Raw genomic sequence first — 17,121 nt, 5'->3', positions numbered from 1 at the left:
TCAAGTGGAGAACCCATCACTTTTCCATGTTAAATCACATCTTATTCAAATTCTGCCCACTTTTCCAGTGTGTTCAGGTCTTGTTGAATTCTATCTCGATCTTCAAGAGTGTCTGGGGACAGCACCCCAACTCGATGAAGGTCCCCTGAAACCCCCGCACAACCTGTCCCAAACCCACTGAGGCTGTGGCGGGGCGGCAGGCCCCAACTCTGTGAAGGCACTGGAGCTGACGGGCCGGGCAGGAGTGTCCTGGAGAGCTAAGGAGAGGGATGTGGCAGCAGCGGCTGCAGAGGAGGAGGGTGTCGGAGCATCCTGACAAGCCACAAGGGATACAGAGGCAATGGAGGAGGGCAATGGAGGCAGCAGAGGCGGCAGCATGTCCAGACAGAGATGGCTTGAGCCGGCACAGCCGGGCCTGGGAGCCTGCTGACCCCCAGGAGCACAGCACCTGGCACTGACAGCACAGGCAGCCTGGCCAGTCCAATGGAAGCTGGGCAGAGGTAAGGGAGCCCAAGTAGCTGGGCCAATCTGGCTCCTAGTATTGGGCCCGGGCCTGACAGGGGAGACCAGCCCAACAGCCTGCCTGGGAGGAGGTGAAACCAGAGGGTGTGGCCGCAGTTGGCGGGACTTGTCCTAGGTGTGGGAGGATGGGAAAGGGGGTGGGGTCAACCATAAGAGAGGGGGAAAGGGTAAAAGGAGGGCTCAGACTCCTGACCGGGGAGGAAAAGGAGAGGACCATGCTTGGAGTGAAGGGTGGCTTCTCAGGTGGGGCAAGAACTACAGGTGCCCTCCACCCTGACCCTGACCCATCATTCTGAGGTCTCAAGGGAGTAGCCCTCAAACACCTGTGTGGAGCACTGGGCGAGCTGGACTGATCAGGCAGCCCTTGGCCAGGGAACCAGTCTAGGTTGAGGCAACATGGCGGACGGGCATGCATCGATGGGGGTGACACCAGAGCATGACAAGGGTGTCTGCTGCTACTCCCAGTTTGGTATCATCTGCAAATTTAATGATTAATCCCTTCATGCCCTCATCCAGATCCCTTATAAAAATACTGAAATGCACTGGGCGCAGAACCAACCCCTTTGGCACCTGACTGGACATTTGATGGACTTAAGCATTTGATATTTAAAACCCAGTTCAAATTAATAAAGCAATCATAAATAGGTCTATTCTGCTCAGGTCTGTTCAATGGGTCTTATTCCCTGGAATGTGCTTTTAGGATTCCACTGTTAATCCCTTTAAGAATAACATATTTAGCTTTTTCAGACTTAAATTAAAATACAGCCTGCTGCATAAATATGCAACTGCTTAGCAACAGGTTTTAATTAAAGTATCAATAAGAATGTAGTATATATAGGAAAAAATTCATTACAGGGATTGAAATAAATAATTCAATTATCAGTGAATGCTGGAATAATGAAAAATCAGAATCGAGTATTTAGCAAATTTTGCTGTTAAATGTTTAGGATGTGTGCAAACCAAGGTTTTCAGAATCATGTGGGAGTGTCTTCTTTATACAATTTTATTTGTTATTTATTAGGATATTTACATTCCATACTTTTACTGCCAGCCATAAGTTGGCCGCATCTATGGGAAAGCCTAGCATCTTTTAGCTCTCATTTTCAGCTCCTTTTCATCATATGAAAACAATATCTAAGAATAGGAAATTCCCACTAAATGCTTATTTGCATCATAATCACCAAGTTAACAGATTGTATCCAAACTAATTTTAATTTTGACACTAATGTGGATTGTTATCCACAGCTACACTTATGCAGTGCAATTGTATACAGTGTTATTCCAAATCTATGGTCTGAGACTGGAGTAACTCTGCAAAAGACTGTGCTGTTAGTTGCACAGCCCTCTAACTGCACTAGTAAGTAGAGATGGGCACGAACCGAAATACAAACCAAAGTTTTTTTGAAGAACTGCCACGAAGTTTAGGCTGGTTTGTTTGGATCATATTTTGGTTCGTCACTGCAGACAGCCTGGTGCCGATCAATCAGTTTCCTAGGCAACAGGGGATGGACTTCCTGCAGACCTTCTGCTGACCCAGAAGTAGCCTTCTGCTGGCTCAGAAGTGACCTTCTGCTCACATGGAAGTGACGGTTTGCTGACCTGGATGTGACATTTACATGAACCAAACGAACTAGTTCGCGAACCAGGGCAAGTTCGTGAAAGTTCGTGGTTCATGAAATGCGATGAACCATGAACCGTACGGTTCTTTTTTTTCTGATTCGTGCCCATCTCTACTAGTAAGCTGTGAGAGTCAGTCAAGAAGAGAGCCAGACCTTCCCAACTGAGAGAAAGACTTTATCACAAACCTTGCTCTTTAAAGTCATGGCATGTATGCACTGATGGCACAAGAACTTGGAATAAAGATTTTATGTGGTGGGTGAAGACTTGACCCTATTATCCAGCATGTAAACCAACAGGCCATATCCCTCTACTACAGCTAAAAACCCACTGGGACCACATCAGGATGTAGTGTTTTCACCACCATTTAGTTAAGTAAGTTTGTTTCTTTTTACTTTTCTTGGTTTCAGTTCCACACGGAGCACATCAGAGTAGCTCAAGGTTATCAGCTGGCGAGTTACATATTGAGACACTGAGTTGCAGTTATCTGCCATGATGGCTGTAGAATACAGAGAGAACAGATGATCAAATTCAAACTCCCTCCACATAAGATGGATTCTTTGATACATCAATCTCTTTTCCAGTGACCAATCTACAAACTCCATACTGCAGTACTCCATACTGCATATTTCCTGGAAGTGCCCACAAACAGGAAATCAAATTACTCAAGCAAGTAAAAATATATTCTACAAAGGAAAGAAGACATCCCCATTGTTCAATCTCACTTAGAAAATTCTTCCCTTGCTCCAAATATAGCAATCAATTAGATCTTATAAAAATCCAACAAAACTCCTCCAAAATATTTTGTGTGTGCGTGTGTGTGAATACACTATTCGGGATGTAATTATGTTTGTGATACCCAGGAGCTGAGAACGAAGGCAAGAGAAGAAACTGTTCTCCAAAGACATCTTTAAGCGACAGCACTCAACTCATAAGAGCTCCATTGCACAGTAAATTCCTCCAGCCAAATTACTTCCATGGGAGATTCCACCATATGACCACTTGCAAACATCACTGCACCATAGGAAAACAACAGATCCAGACTTGCCCTATGCTGCAACTTTGATACGTTCTCCCTTCTGTTTGTTAGGGTGTTAAAATAGAGTTCAAGATTCTGTACAAAAAACAAAAAAAGAGAGGTATGCAGGTTACCAGTAATCCGGTTTTCAATTTCCCCTTGCATTTGGAGGGAGTCCACATAAATGGTCCGGTTTCCAATGATTCGAGCACAGGCAACTCCCCTATAAGGTTGGCAAAACCCATCCTCATGGTAATCTTCCCTGCAAAAAAATAAATAGCTTGGTAAGTACATCTGCAGATGTCTGTCTGTCCCTGATGAATTTTAAATAACTACATTTTCAGTGTAAGGGGGAAAGATATGGCAAATCTGACATTTTTTATTCCTCTAGACCTCACTCTCTCACCTCTGTTTTACTCAACAGTGCTTTCTAAGTAACAAGGGCTCCAGTTCTTTTTGGGGGAAGGGGGGTGTCTCCACAAAGTAAAAACAAGAATTATACTGGAAATCCTATACTAATGATAATGAGATGTGACAGGTGATTCTACTAAAAAGCTATTTTACCAAGACAGCAATATGTATTGAGTTACACCTCATAATACATTGCTGGCATCTAAAGGCAGGCTGAACAATTAGGGAAGCAGTTGTTTCTTTTTTCCCACCTCCTTCTGCAATTCTTCATTTCCTGTGGGGAACAGCAAAATAGGTCTTGCCAAGATTTAATTAAAATATGGCATAATTCTGAACTGTGACTTGGATAAACACAAAGAAAAGCAATCAGTACATGACTTTCTTCCTCTCCCCTTAGTTAAACTTAATGCCAAATTCTTTTTCTACCACAAAAGCTGAATGTATCAGCTGAGTTATGCTTTGTATTTTTTAAAAAAATCATTATCAATATATCTAATTCTCAACATGGCCCCATCTGAGGATATATAAATCCAGAGATTGGGACCATGGACAGACAAGACAGATCATTCTACAACCCTGGGAAACTCCACAAATTTGGAAAATTAAAAAAAGAAGTTTGAAATCTTTAAAAATGTGTGTGGGGGGGGATTAAACCTTCTGAAAAATATAAAAGCAGCATCTGTAGCTTTAGGGAACAAATGTCCTCAGTGGTCGTTGCTAGGTAATTCCTACAGTATCATCAGGCTTCAGGCCTTGGTTTCTGTCTCTAAAAAGCAGAAGGGAGCCAGTAGTGCCCTTTCCAGGAATATTTTGGCCTTTAAGGGAGGCCAGACTCAGCAACAACACAGAGCAACTTGCTATCACATGACTTGCATGACTCAAACAGGCCCAGATTCCTGATACTATTCAGCAGCAGCCACCCCAAAAGTCAGCATGGTGCAGTAGCCAGTTAGGGTTGCGAGGTGTCCAGTTTTCACTCAGATAATCTTGTCCAATTTTCTTGTCCAGTGTTTTCATGCAGTGAGGAGCAGCAGCAGCCGAGGCAAGCAAGATGAGAAGTCGCGCCAGTTGCTGCCATACCTAGGCACACAAGAATTTTGGCAGGTGGCCAGCAGTGTCAGGAGGTTGCTAAGGCTGCTGATATGCTGTGTGGCTGGCTGGTGTCCCAACATCTGGTAGAAGAGAAGGGCAAGTGTGGGGTCTCATGAAGGAGAGCTTGGCTCAGGCTCGAGCTCTGCCTCCACCTCCCTCCACTTCTACCCAGCAGCCAGTTGACTGCTCAATCACCTCAGCCAGCATCACATTCTCCAACTCAAGGCAGCAATGTGCTTATTCATATTTCCCTTGCAATCCCCTTCCCTCTTGCAATCATCCTCCATTTCAAGCCAGAGCAGCCAATGGAGCCTGCCTGAGCTGGAAAATGGATGAGGATGCATGGTGATATCCTTCAACTCTCACTTTCTCCCTTATCCCAACACAGGAAGATTCAAGCAGACTTCCCCTTCTCACCACCAAATCTCGATATGGGAGAATGATTAAATGTTCAAAACACACACACACACACACCTTTCCTGAAGGCAGTTTCAGGCTCCCTTGATAAAAAAAGAGCATTTAAACACTGTTGCCCTCTTCCAAGATGGTTATGCTGCTTGCATTGCCAGTGTCTGCACATTATTCCTGGGCTTTAGGGTCATGGAGGAAGTGGAATAGAGGACACTGGGATTGGCCGACAGCTGTCCTCACTCTACCACCTCCAAATTGTGAATTGTGCCACTAAGGAAAACAAGAAATGAAACTCCAGGAAGGCTGGGAAGTGTTAAAATGAAGAGGTGTTGTTTTCCACATGACATTGGACTGAATGAAGCTGATAGAGAAAAGTTAGATGGAGGAGAGAGAAGAGTATGTATGAACTAAGGAAGGGGGAGAAGGGGAGGTACTTATGTTTTGAGGCATATTTCTTTCATATTGTAGCATAACTGAAACAGACTGTGGCTGCAATTCTAAACTAGGCTGTAAGACCCACTGAAGTCCAAAGGATGAATGAATAAATTAGTTGCAGTCAGAGACCATAACAATGACAATACATCCTTATCAATCAATAAAATGATTAAATCCAGCGTAAAAATGTAAAGAGCATAAAAAATACATTTAGCATTTAAAATCTTATCTTAAAATGTATATAGTTCTCTGGGAACCGCAGGAATTCTAATATTTAAAACACTGACATTATTTTATTTAATATTTAATTTTAATATTAATATTAAAAATATTAATATTTTATTTAATATTTAAAACATTGACATGGCTATTCTTTTTATTATGGAATTTAACCAAATAGAGACAGAATTTGGCTATTTGCCTGGAGATAGTTGGATTTTCATCAATTAGGAGTTTCTCCAGGCAGGCCTTATTTGCCTCTGCAATTGGTGTGTCTAAGAGTGGGGAAATAAACTTGTCCCTATAGACTTGATGGAAAGGACAACGAAAGAACATATGAATAAGTGATTCCACTTCACCAATGGGGCAACGGCAGCATCTGTCCTCATATGGGATCTTTCTATATTTCCCTTCAATGACCATTGAAGGGATAACTTCACATCAGGCCAGCGTGAAAGCTCTTCTAAAAGATGGGACATCCAAATGAGTGAGATATCTGGCCATACCCATAACATATCTAGATTCCATAGGGACAATAAAATGAGGAGATTGAGCTAAATCTCGTTGGCGCTCTATGTCTCTCACCCTTTGTTTAACAATACTTTTTGCCTGGTCACTGCCCTGAGTCAGTAGGTTAGCAGGCGAGAGTCCCAATCTTTCTAGGTTGCTCTTAACCATCCGCATCCACCTAGGCTGGTAAGGATCTTGGTTTATTAGAGGGAGAAGGCCTTTTTGACTGTTATATATCTTGAGCCACTGATAAACAGAAGATAGCAATATTCTGGCTTCAATTCTCATGTGGCCTGTTTCTAGCCGTAGGATGGCATTTGGCACTCCTGGGGGTACCTGTAAGATGGCATGGATAAATTTGGACTGAATCTTCTTGAGAATTTGCAAATTATCAGCAGATATGCCCAAATTAATACCATATAGGAGTTGCGCAAGGGCTTTAGCTTGATACAGCTTCAGTGCTGCCGGGACATATAAGCCCCCCTTAGATAGAAAAAATCTCAAGATAGCATGCACCGCCCTTTCAGCTCTCTCTGCCATCAGATTACAGTGTGCTGTATTAGCCCCCGAATCCTGTATAACCGCCCCCAGGTAGATAAATTTATTTACTTGTTGAATTGTATTCCCTTTCATCCTCCAGGATCGCTTCTTGGGGCGTCTGCCAAATGCCATCACCTTTATCAAATTTGATTGTTAGATGTTTTTTGTTGCAGTATGTTGTGAATCTATCTAGCGCCCTTCGGAGTCCTAATGGGGTCCTGGCTAATAGGACTGCATCATCTGCATAGAGCAGAACTGGTAAATGGCGTGAAGCGTGAAGCAAGCTTCGGCGGATGGAAATTGGGGTCAATCATATATTTCACCATGTCACTGATTTAATAATTAAATAACATGGGGGCCAATAGGCAGCCGTGCCTAACTCCTTTAAATGTTTTTATTGCTCCAGTGAGTAGTCCCTGCCGGTTACATCTCACTCTAAGATATGATTCCTCATGTAGGGTGCGGATGAGAAATAACAATCTTTTATCTATGCTAGAGCCCTCTAGTTTTTGCCACAATCTCTGTCTAGAGAGATCTCTGTCTGTCAATGAAGGCAGCACATAGAGAAGTTGGACCTTTGGCAGAGTATTTTTCTGTCAACTGTTGAAGCACCAGGCAATGCTCAGCTGTCGACCTCCCTGCCCTAAAACCTGCCTGTTCCTGTGGAATAATTTCTTCCTGTTCTAACCATATTTCAAGTTTATCTAAAAGGTGCCTTGTGTATATTTTACTGATGATGTTTAAGAGACTTATGGGCCTATAGTTTGCTGGCTCATTTTTGTTGCCTTCTTAAATATAGGAGTCCAAAGGATTTACTTGTGAATATGCAAGCTTATGGTTATGCTCTGTTGACGTTGTGTGCAAAAATGCTATGTTTGAGGCTGATTTTGACCCCACTGAGAACCTGCAGCGTTTGGTTTTCAACTGTGAGTGATGTCACTGGGGCCTCTGGAGCATACATGCACAAGAAACCTGGATTGTGTCCGGTATTTGGACTGAAGCCATCTGGTAACCCTAGCTAGAGTTTCAAATCAGGATCTGGGGGCTCCAGGTTTGAATCCCCACTCTGCCATGGAAATTCACTGGGTGACCTTGGGCCAGTCACACTTTCAGCCTAACCTACCCCATAAGGCTATTATGAGGATAAAATGGAGGAGAGAAGAATCATACAGCCACTTTGGGCCCCCAATGTGAAGAAAGGTGGGATATAAACAAAGTAAATAAATAACAAATATAACTGAAGATGAAGGGGCAGATAAAAGTGGATGGGTATGAAGGAGAAAAGAATGCAAGGAAAAATGAGGATGTCAGGGTTGCCAGCAGGAGAGAAGGAGGAAATTGTGAAGGAAGAGGATACAGTAAAAAGTAAGGTGCCCCCTGCAACTCCTTGCAGATTCCCCACTGCACAACTGGCCCTGGTTCAGCCAGAGAGTATAGATGTAGGATAGGTTTAGGAGGTCCACATACACTTAATAAAACAAGCTGAAAATATTCAAAACAAATATCCAATTCAAGGAATGACACCTTTCTAACACATACTTTATTTAGAGAGACTCCCCCCTTTCCCTTACTGGGATTCAATACATTCCACTATAACTGATCACAGAGATAACCCAGTCAACAGAATGAAGGCAAACAAGAACAGTCTTATTTTCAGATTTGGAGTCATGAATCTTTATAAATTGGAACGAACGAACGAACGAACGAACGAACGAACAAAATAGATGAAAGAGGCTCAGTCACAGACCAGAACTAAAATTAAAGTAGTAACTCAAAGTAGACAGAATTACAAACTCTTTCAGTCCTTCCGACATGGAATTTACAAATGTTTTTAATTATCATGATAGCAGCATAACTTTAAAACTTGACTCAGGCTCAGCTTGAAATGGATATCATATTTGAAACAAATCAAGAAACCTGCCATCTAAAAATGGATTGAAACAGCAATATAATATAGGCACCCATTGTTATTTAAAGGATAATTTGAAATACTGCTTCAGTACATTAACATACATTTTCAATTGTTCTTATTGTGAGAATACTGAAATGTTTTCAGTGTTCATTATTTAAGATTTGGTTCATGAAAACCTTAAGGAATTATAGAATACAATTATTCTCAAACACAATCTAAGAGAATTATTCCAAAGAATGTTAAGGGTCAAACCGGGTGCACATCTGGAAGACTTATGAATGTGCTCCAAAGCTTTCTCCCTTCTAAAAGAGGACATGAAGGCCTCCAAATTCAGTTTGGTTCAACAGCATGGGGGGTGGGAGTGTGTAAGCCTTTCCCGTCTTATATTCCAGACTTTTAATGAGCCTACAGATAGGTAGTCCCAGGGGTCATTTCCTAGAAAAAGAACTGCAGGAACTCATTAGCATAACTCATTAGCATAACTCATTAGCATATGCCACACACCCTGACATCACTGGAAGTGTGTCAGAAGGCAACATCCACCCCTCAAGCCCCTTCCCGCAAAAGTCTCCAGGCATTTCCTTAAAGCAGAATGAACTCAAAGCAGCTTATCCTCCTCTGGAGAGCCAGCCCTGCTTGCACCCACTCACTCACTCTCTCAAGTCACAAATGAAAATAAAGCAGCATGAATTTCAAGCAACTTGTGTTCCATTGGAGCTCAGCACCACCCAGCGTTCATTTTCTCCCCCCCCCCAGTCAGAAATGAAAGCAAAAGAACACAGCAGAATTAATCCAAGCACCTTGCCTTCCTTTGGAGCCCAGCACCACTCGTTCATTTTCTCCACCTCCCCCCCGTCAGAAATGAAAGCAAAAACGCACAGCAGAATTAATCCAAGTACCTTGCCTTCCTTTGGAGCCCAGGCCAGCACCACTCTGCTTGCACTCGGAGGGAAAGGAATCACATGGGCGGGGCCAAAACCCACGTGACCTCTTTTTAGACCTTCCGGAACGCCGTTCCTGTGCGTTCCGGCTCCAAATGAGCCCTGGGTAGTCCTATCTCCTATAGCAGGTGACCTCTCACCACTTACCAATGTTCCCCACTGACATTTTCCAGCCTAACAGGATAATAATGGGGGGAGATGGGTGTCTGCTAGCACTGTGTGACATCACTTATGGTGAAACCAGAAGTGGTGTCATTGGAGGGCAACGTAGAATTTGCCCAAAACTCTATGGTTTAACCACAGACTTTTGGGTGAATCCTACAGCATCATCCCCACAATTATGCCACATCCAATTTTCTCTGGAAATGGACGTACCAGCATGAGAGTGGCATGGCAGTCCCCACCCCCACATTCCTCTTATGGGAACTGGGCCTCCATGAGGTACAAATTTTTAAATACAGAAATAAATTGTTAAACAAACATATAGCCTTTGAACAGGATCTGTACATAAAGGAGAAAACAACAATCACCAATAATTGATCAAATATCCCACTATGCCAAACAAAACAAAGGTATCTTAAAAGGCCAAAAACAGAGGGAAAAGGTAGTAGTCCATATATTAACAATACTAGATATTATTTAAAGTTAACATCCCAGGGTTTCTCTCCTTCATACTGAAGTGTCCCTTCTTTATTGGCCAGTTTTCCTCTGTTTTGAGAAGACAGCTAGTTGGCAGAAATAGGGCAGGTTGCTCAAGTTAAGTAGTGGGAATTGACAAACATGTGTGTCCAGAACAGGCCATCACATGCCTTATAGCTGGATGCACCGTGAAGGAGCGCTCTTGGTGCTAAGCAGCATCTTTCCAAATCTGGCAGAGGTCTTATGGCACGTTAGGGAAGGGAGATGAGGCATACCTCTTGGCACATAGTGCATGTGCAAGTAAGGTTAATAAAGGCCAGGGTAAATGCTGAAAAAGTTTGGAGTCAGGGTAGAACCATAAGCTTCAGTTCCTGAGAGGCAGACACAGAACATGGGGAGCAATCACCATGCTTTGTGTCTCAAGAGGGATCTTGCAGCAATGATACTGCCAGCAACAGCAATAATCTTGCAGCAGTGACAACATCTGAAGAAAAAGAAACCAGGAACACTAGTAGAGCAACACAGGACTAACATAATCAAGTCCACCAACCCAGAAGACAAAGAACCTCTCCCTGGTCATATCTATACGTCCCAGCATAGTGCTAAACAAACGTAACGAGGGCGTCTTCCTGGTGGAATTTCTGACGTATTATCTTGTACATGGTATGCAATCACTGATCATTCATGTAATTTGGATGGTAAGTGCTCTGTGACAGTTGAGGATCACCGATTCGAATCTTCCTATTGTTCTCAAACTTGCCACCCCAAGTATGACTCAGTGCCTTCAGTTTTGTAATGCTGTTTCTGAACCAATGCCTGGTGTAAGAACACCAGGCATTGGTACAGTTTTAATTGCTTCCTCAACCAGACTTTTTGCTTAAATATTTTCTGTGTATGATGTTATATAGTGTGTGTTTAATCAGAAGTATTGGTAGATTTATGATTGGTCATATAGGGACACTGGATGATCCTTTGATAATAAAAGTTTAATAATAAGTTAGATAGTTTTAGTAGTACAAATGTTTTAGTATGATTGTAGTGAACGTATTCTTACCACTTCCTATTGCGCTCTCTCTCTCTTTCTCTCTGTCCTGTCTTTAACAAGAGTAAAGGCCACACCTCCCTCAACCCAGTAAGCACCCCATCCCTCTGATTATTTCCCTGCAGACCAAGTTATCCCAAATTGTACTCAGATATTAGGCCTTTTGGCTAACTATGACTCTCATGGGCCACGAAACTAAGTGATCCTGACTAGGCTGAATGCAGTAGTTCCCAATCCCAATAAATGTACTTGCTCAGTTGTAACCCTGAAAGCAGCCCTGAGGAAGAAGCCATATTTCTGGTCACTTCCATGGCTTCTCAGGCCATATGCTGTCTGAGATTGCACAAGAGAATCCATGTTTGATATCAAAACTGAGAAACTAGGATCAGGCAGCAGGAACATAAAAACTGACTCACTGACAGGAAGGTAGCCAGGCACCCCTTGGGACTTGGACACTCCTTTGATGGCTTCATGAAGGTCATCAAAATTCAGGCCATATTTCATTCTCTTGAAACCTTTAAATCTGTTTCTGTTGTCCTTTTCCTACTGAATCACATTCCTCACAGCAATTCACAGCCACCTTATTAGGTAAAAGATCCTTGTTCCCACTCCCTGCACAAACAAGCACGCTAATTCCCCATGTCAGTCTGAATATGTATGTTTACATGGTGGCAGAGATGCGGTAACACAGCCCACCCTTCATATAAGCATTTAAGTTGACTACATAAACTTAAATAAATAAATGAAACTAGCTACATTCATACATGGCTTTCTTGCCTAAAGGGTGGTGTGATGGACAGGAGGCTGTCTATCTCCTGAAGGTGAAAAAGCCAATTTGAATGCTGCTGTAAGCTCCCATCACCTTTTATAGATCTGACTGAATGATAGCAGGTCAGCAACTGACAGTTTCTAGTCTGCCTCAGCAGTGAACAAAAGTGTGGAGTAGAGATCTGCTTCACTGAAGGTGTGCTGACTAGAGTTAGCTCTACCTCAGGAAGAGGACAGGATGACCATTTAAGGCCTATGTCTGGTGATGAACAGACATGTAACAGTTTACTCTGACTCCTAGGAAAATGGCAGATTGGTGAGGTTAGAAACCTCATAAGTGAAAGGCTGAGAAGCCTGTCAGAAATAATTTGTTTTAAGGGAAAGGCCCTGAATGATAGAAAAGAATAACTTTTCATACATGAGGTGTAGAGCTTAAACTTCTGATCTCCTGTATTAAAGGGAATTTCCAACCTGAAGTTGTAGCTAATGAGTAAATATAAAAGCCTCAGCCAGCCCATTCCTTGATTGTGTGAGGAAGCCTCTAACTGCTAGAGTGTTATTTCACATTTCTTTAACCTAAGCAAATCCTTTGTTGTTCTTTTAAAACTCCTATCTCATAGATTTTAGTGTCCTGCTATCCCACAACTAAACCAATATTACTGCAACAAATCCTCTATTATACACTTGACCGTATATTTTAACTTTGAGGAACAGGTGTGGAGAAGATTTCATTTAAATAAGTCTGATCACCCAAAATAATAAGAGGTTGTTTCTACTCAGTTTCTATTACAAGTGGTAAGTCATTCCTTGGTATGTTCCTGCTTCCCAACTTTAAACTAGCATTTGATAATGGAAATTGTTGTAGCAATCTTTCCATTATTGAAAAAAAACAAGACTATCCATGGTCCCTAAATGTGAATTAGTTCTAAAATAGACAGTTTAACTTCTTTTCGGACCATGTGGCTTATTGCATGCAGTATGTCTACAAAACGTCTTGATTCTGTTGCTGGTCTGTGGAAATGGCTGTTGCTCACTACCAATTAGGCTTTTGGCATGGGGCACACAAGTATTTCTCTACACAATCCTGTGCTCAAGAGACATACAAAAATAGTCATTAAAACACATGAGCAAGCCCTATATTAACCTACATTACTGTTTTTGTTTTGAAGCATTACAAACTTTATAAAACATATTGAAATTGTTTACTTGAACCAAAATATTTGCACTATTGTGCATCTTATTTCGTTTTAATATGTGGAAGCCTTCTCACCTTTTGTGACACAAGCTCTTATTTGTGGAACAGTACAGACTGGTTTCATATCTGAATATAAATAAATGTTGCCATGTTCTTTCACAGCTCAGATTCCACTACAGTGAAATGGCTAATCCAATCAATTAGCTTTTGATAGTAGACTACTGTTAGTCAATAACAATTTTCAGATTCTCTGTAATTTGGGTATTCAGATGGCATCCACTGATTAGTGCTTTCATCTAATTACACAGAATCCAGCCAATTTTAAGCCTTTAAATCACAATCTGTTTTCCTACTCTAAATTAATTTTATGTTCATTTCTGTTGGCAACTATGATGGATACTTGGTGCAGGGAATTAGAATGGGTCCCTAGGAATGCTAAAATGTGACAAGAAGATGAATAAAAATAAGATCTGGAGTAACAGACAAACAGAAAATGGTTTATGGGGCTGGAATTAGTCAGAAGAGAATCTAGTCACAGCACTTCATGAAAAAAAAAAGAATAAGAACACTCAACATTCAATGGAGTAAAGTTAAACAATGACAAATAGTAGTGTAGCACAGGAAACCTGAAGCTCCTCAATAAACAATGACAATTTTTATTTTACATTTTCATTCCAACTTTCCTCCAAGATGCTCAGGCTGGTGCTGACTCTTACAGTTACAATAATCCTGTTATATTAGAGATCAAAGGTAATCTAGTAAGTTTATGCTTCGGTGGGGATTTAAACATAGTACCAAGTCTAACCCATGAAAAGGGCAGCTTTGTTTATGGCTTAATAGGAACTACCTACCATTTACACATCCATCCTGCCTATCTACTCTCAACCATCCTCAAAGCTCTTTCTCCCAGACCACCAAGATCATTGCAGAGCTTTTTTGGCTTTCTAATTGGATTTTCAAAATGCTGAAAACCGTCAGCTGAGATCTCTCTGCTACTTGCCCAAACAAAGAAAACTAGAGCTGCAACAGTAGCTGGGAGAGGAAGGGCAGGTACAATTTGTCAGACATTTGTTTACTTAGTGTTGGTTTCCACTTGATTGCTAGGATTTGACATTGATACAAAGACCATACTCAAAAAGATTCCCACAATCAGCTGTACACTTTGACAAATAATTGCTGAGGTGAGTGATCTACTTGCATGAGCAGGGTAATGTGAAACCAGCAGACACACACAACTTGCCTACAATTTTCATGGAATGAACTGGAACTTCACATGAGTTTATTTCTCCCACGCTGTGTTGTTCACATGTGTAAACAGCTGATATGAGTTCATATGAACTGATCCTCAATTTGAAACCACTGGCTGGCCACAGGAAAAGCTCACTCTGTCTAGCTTCTATATCCCGTCAATCAATTGGGATCAACAGGGACTTGCTTAAATAAGTAAGGAAATTTGTTATCTGCCCTGAACTTTACAGACAGATTATAACTATATACAAAACAATGCGCTTCACATCCAATTCAAGTCATTCCTACTCTCAAAGGATCCAATAAAAAACAAAGTTACTGAACAGTCTTCTTTTGTGCTTCCAAATATAAGAAAACTTGAAGGCTTTAAATGTTCTCTCTCTCTCTCTCTCTCTCTCTGTGTGTGTGTGAGTGAGTGAGTGAGTGAGTGAGTTCTACTTTCAGAGAAGACATAGAAATACTCTATTTAGAAAACATTTTAAAAACCATTTTCACAGCATAGAGCTAGCTCCCTCTCCTAAGAACAGGGCCGGATCTAGGGTTGCCGGCGCCCAGGACAACCCTAGTCCGACTGCTCACACGCGCAATGCGCTCATGGTGCTGCGTGATGACATCATTTCGGTGACGTCATCACGCAGGGCAGAGTGGCGGAGGCAGCATGTGGGGCAGGGAAGGTGCCTGCACCATTCGCCTCCCCGCAGATGAGTGGCGCGGGCGGGCTCGCAGCCCCCCACGCTGCCTTTCGCCTGCCCTGCAGGACAGGGGGTGGCCAGCTTGCCACGCGCTCCATGTCCTGCAGGGCAGGCAAAAGGCAGCATGGGGGGCTGTGAGGCCGCCTGCGCCATTCGCCTGCCCCAGAGGACAGGGGGCGCCCGGCTGCGCCCCCCCCCTGCGGGGCAGGTGAATGGTGCGGGCGGCCGTGCTGCTGCCCTACAGGACAGGGGGTGCGTGGCAAGCCGGCCGCCCCCTGTCCAGCGGGGCAGGCGAAAGGCAGTGCGGGAGGCTGCCCGTGCTGCCACTCGCGCGTTCCCGGCAGCTGGCAGCTGCTCCCGGCCACCCCTCCCTGGCGGCGTCAGGGGCAGACTACCCCCCTGCCCCCCCTGATCCGGCCCTGCCTAAGAATCATTCTACCACCAAGCCACCCAAGTAACTACTTGAAACAGGAAAAACAGGGTTGTGCTTACCGTAACTTCTGTTCATTGACGTCTTCTGTGCAGGCACACATGGGACTGCGCATGCATAAGGCTGCCGATCGGAATTTTTTTTCTAGTAGAACATCCGCTAGGGGGTGCCTGCCTGCCGAATGTGCATGCGTGGGTTTTCCCACCGAAAGCCACAGCCGGTGGCGGCGCCCCCTTACCCTCAGTTTCTCCTGTGCCGCCGACCCCTCCATAGAGAAAGAGGAACACAGCAGGGCAGGAGGGAGGTTTTGTGTGCCTGCACAGAAGACGTAAATGAACAGAAGTTACGGTAAGCGCAACCTTGTTTTCATTGTCTGTCTTCTGTGCAGTCCCACATGGGAGACTCACAAGCCACTTACCTCGGAGGTGGGCGTGTTCCTTAATGAAAAAGAGATTGCAGCACAGCCTGACCCACTGCTGCCTCTCTTCTCTCCAGCGTCTCCATAGCGTAATGCTTAAGAAACGTCTCCGAAGAGGCCCAAGTTGCAGCTTTGCAGATATCATGAAGCGGAATACCCTTCAGGAACGCAGCAGAAGACGCCTGTGCTCTTGTGGAATGTGCCCTAATTTCCAATGGGCAAGATACAGCAGCCTGTGAATAACAAGTCTTAACAGTCATAGTAACCCATCGCGAAATATATTGGGACGTCGCTGCCTTGCCTTTCCTGGGGCCAGCGTAGCACACGAATAGTTGCCTATCTATTCGGAAAGACTTTGTCCGTTGGGCATAAAACAGAATCACCCTCCGTACATCTAAAGAATGAAGGGCCCGTTCTGCACTATCTGAAGGAGAAGGAAAAAACACGGGCAGGACAATATCCTGAGAAGTGTGAAACTGGGAGGAAACCTTGGGCCTAAACTTTAGATCAGGTCTAAGGACTACCTTGCTCTCATGGTCCTTCAAAAAAGGTGGGTCATGTCTCAGGGCTGCTAATTCACTTACTCTTCTGGCCGAAGTAATGGCCGCCAAAAAGACTACCTTAAAAGATAAAAACTTAAGCTCACAGGTAGCCATAATTACCTTGGCCAGCACTCTCTGGTCATCAGGAAGTTTATCCAGGAAAACCGCAATCCCATTCCAAAGGAAAATCTGGTAAGCCCCCATGATAGACGAGTAATTCGCTATCTTCAGTATGAGGGATGAGGAAGAGTTGATCTTTTTGCCCAAGGAGTCTAGCTTCCTACTCTCCTTGTCGGTAGGCACAACCTGGGATCCCTGTCTCTGGCGCATCTGCATCTCTTCAGTCACCAAGGAGGACGGTGGAAGATGAGAGAACAGGTAAGTGCAGATATCATCTCAGGTTTTGTAAAGTGCCTCCAACTTACGGGAGGTGGCATGAATGGAGGATGGTTTTTCACATATCGAGGAGATCACCTCTGCTAGACCCTCTATAATAGGGAAGGCAACATTGGACGGGTT

The 17,121-nt window shown here is 43.4% G+C and overlaps 1 protein-coding gene across 1 annotated transcript in view; it reads right to left on the bottom strand.

Annotated features, from left to right (window-relative positions):
- Positions 1-17,121, bottom strand: part of ROR2 (receptor tyrosine kinase like orphan receptor 2) — a 288,338-nt gene that overhangs the window by 18,829 nt on the left and 252,388 nt on the right. Inside the window, exon 5 of the mRNA XM_054987005.1 lies at positions 3,292-3,419. Coding sequence (XP_054842980.1) covers positions 3,292-3,419 — 128 coding nt within the window. The remainder of the gene's footprint in view (positions 1-3,291; positions 3,420-17,121) is intronic.

The sequence above is a fragment of the Eublepharis macularius genome, chromosome 8 (genome assembly GCF_028583425.1).
Source record: "Eublepharis macularius isolate TG4126 chromosome 8, MPM_Emac_v1.0, whole genome shotgun sequence".
In the NCBI taxonomy this organism is placed as follows: Eukaryota; Metazoa; Chordata; class Lepidosauria; order Squamata; family Eublepharidae; genus Eublepharis; species Eublepharis macularius.
Note: the sequence above shows the minus strand (reverse complement) of the source record. Positions and strands in the feature narration are given on the sequence as shown.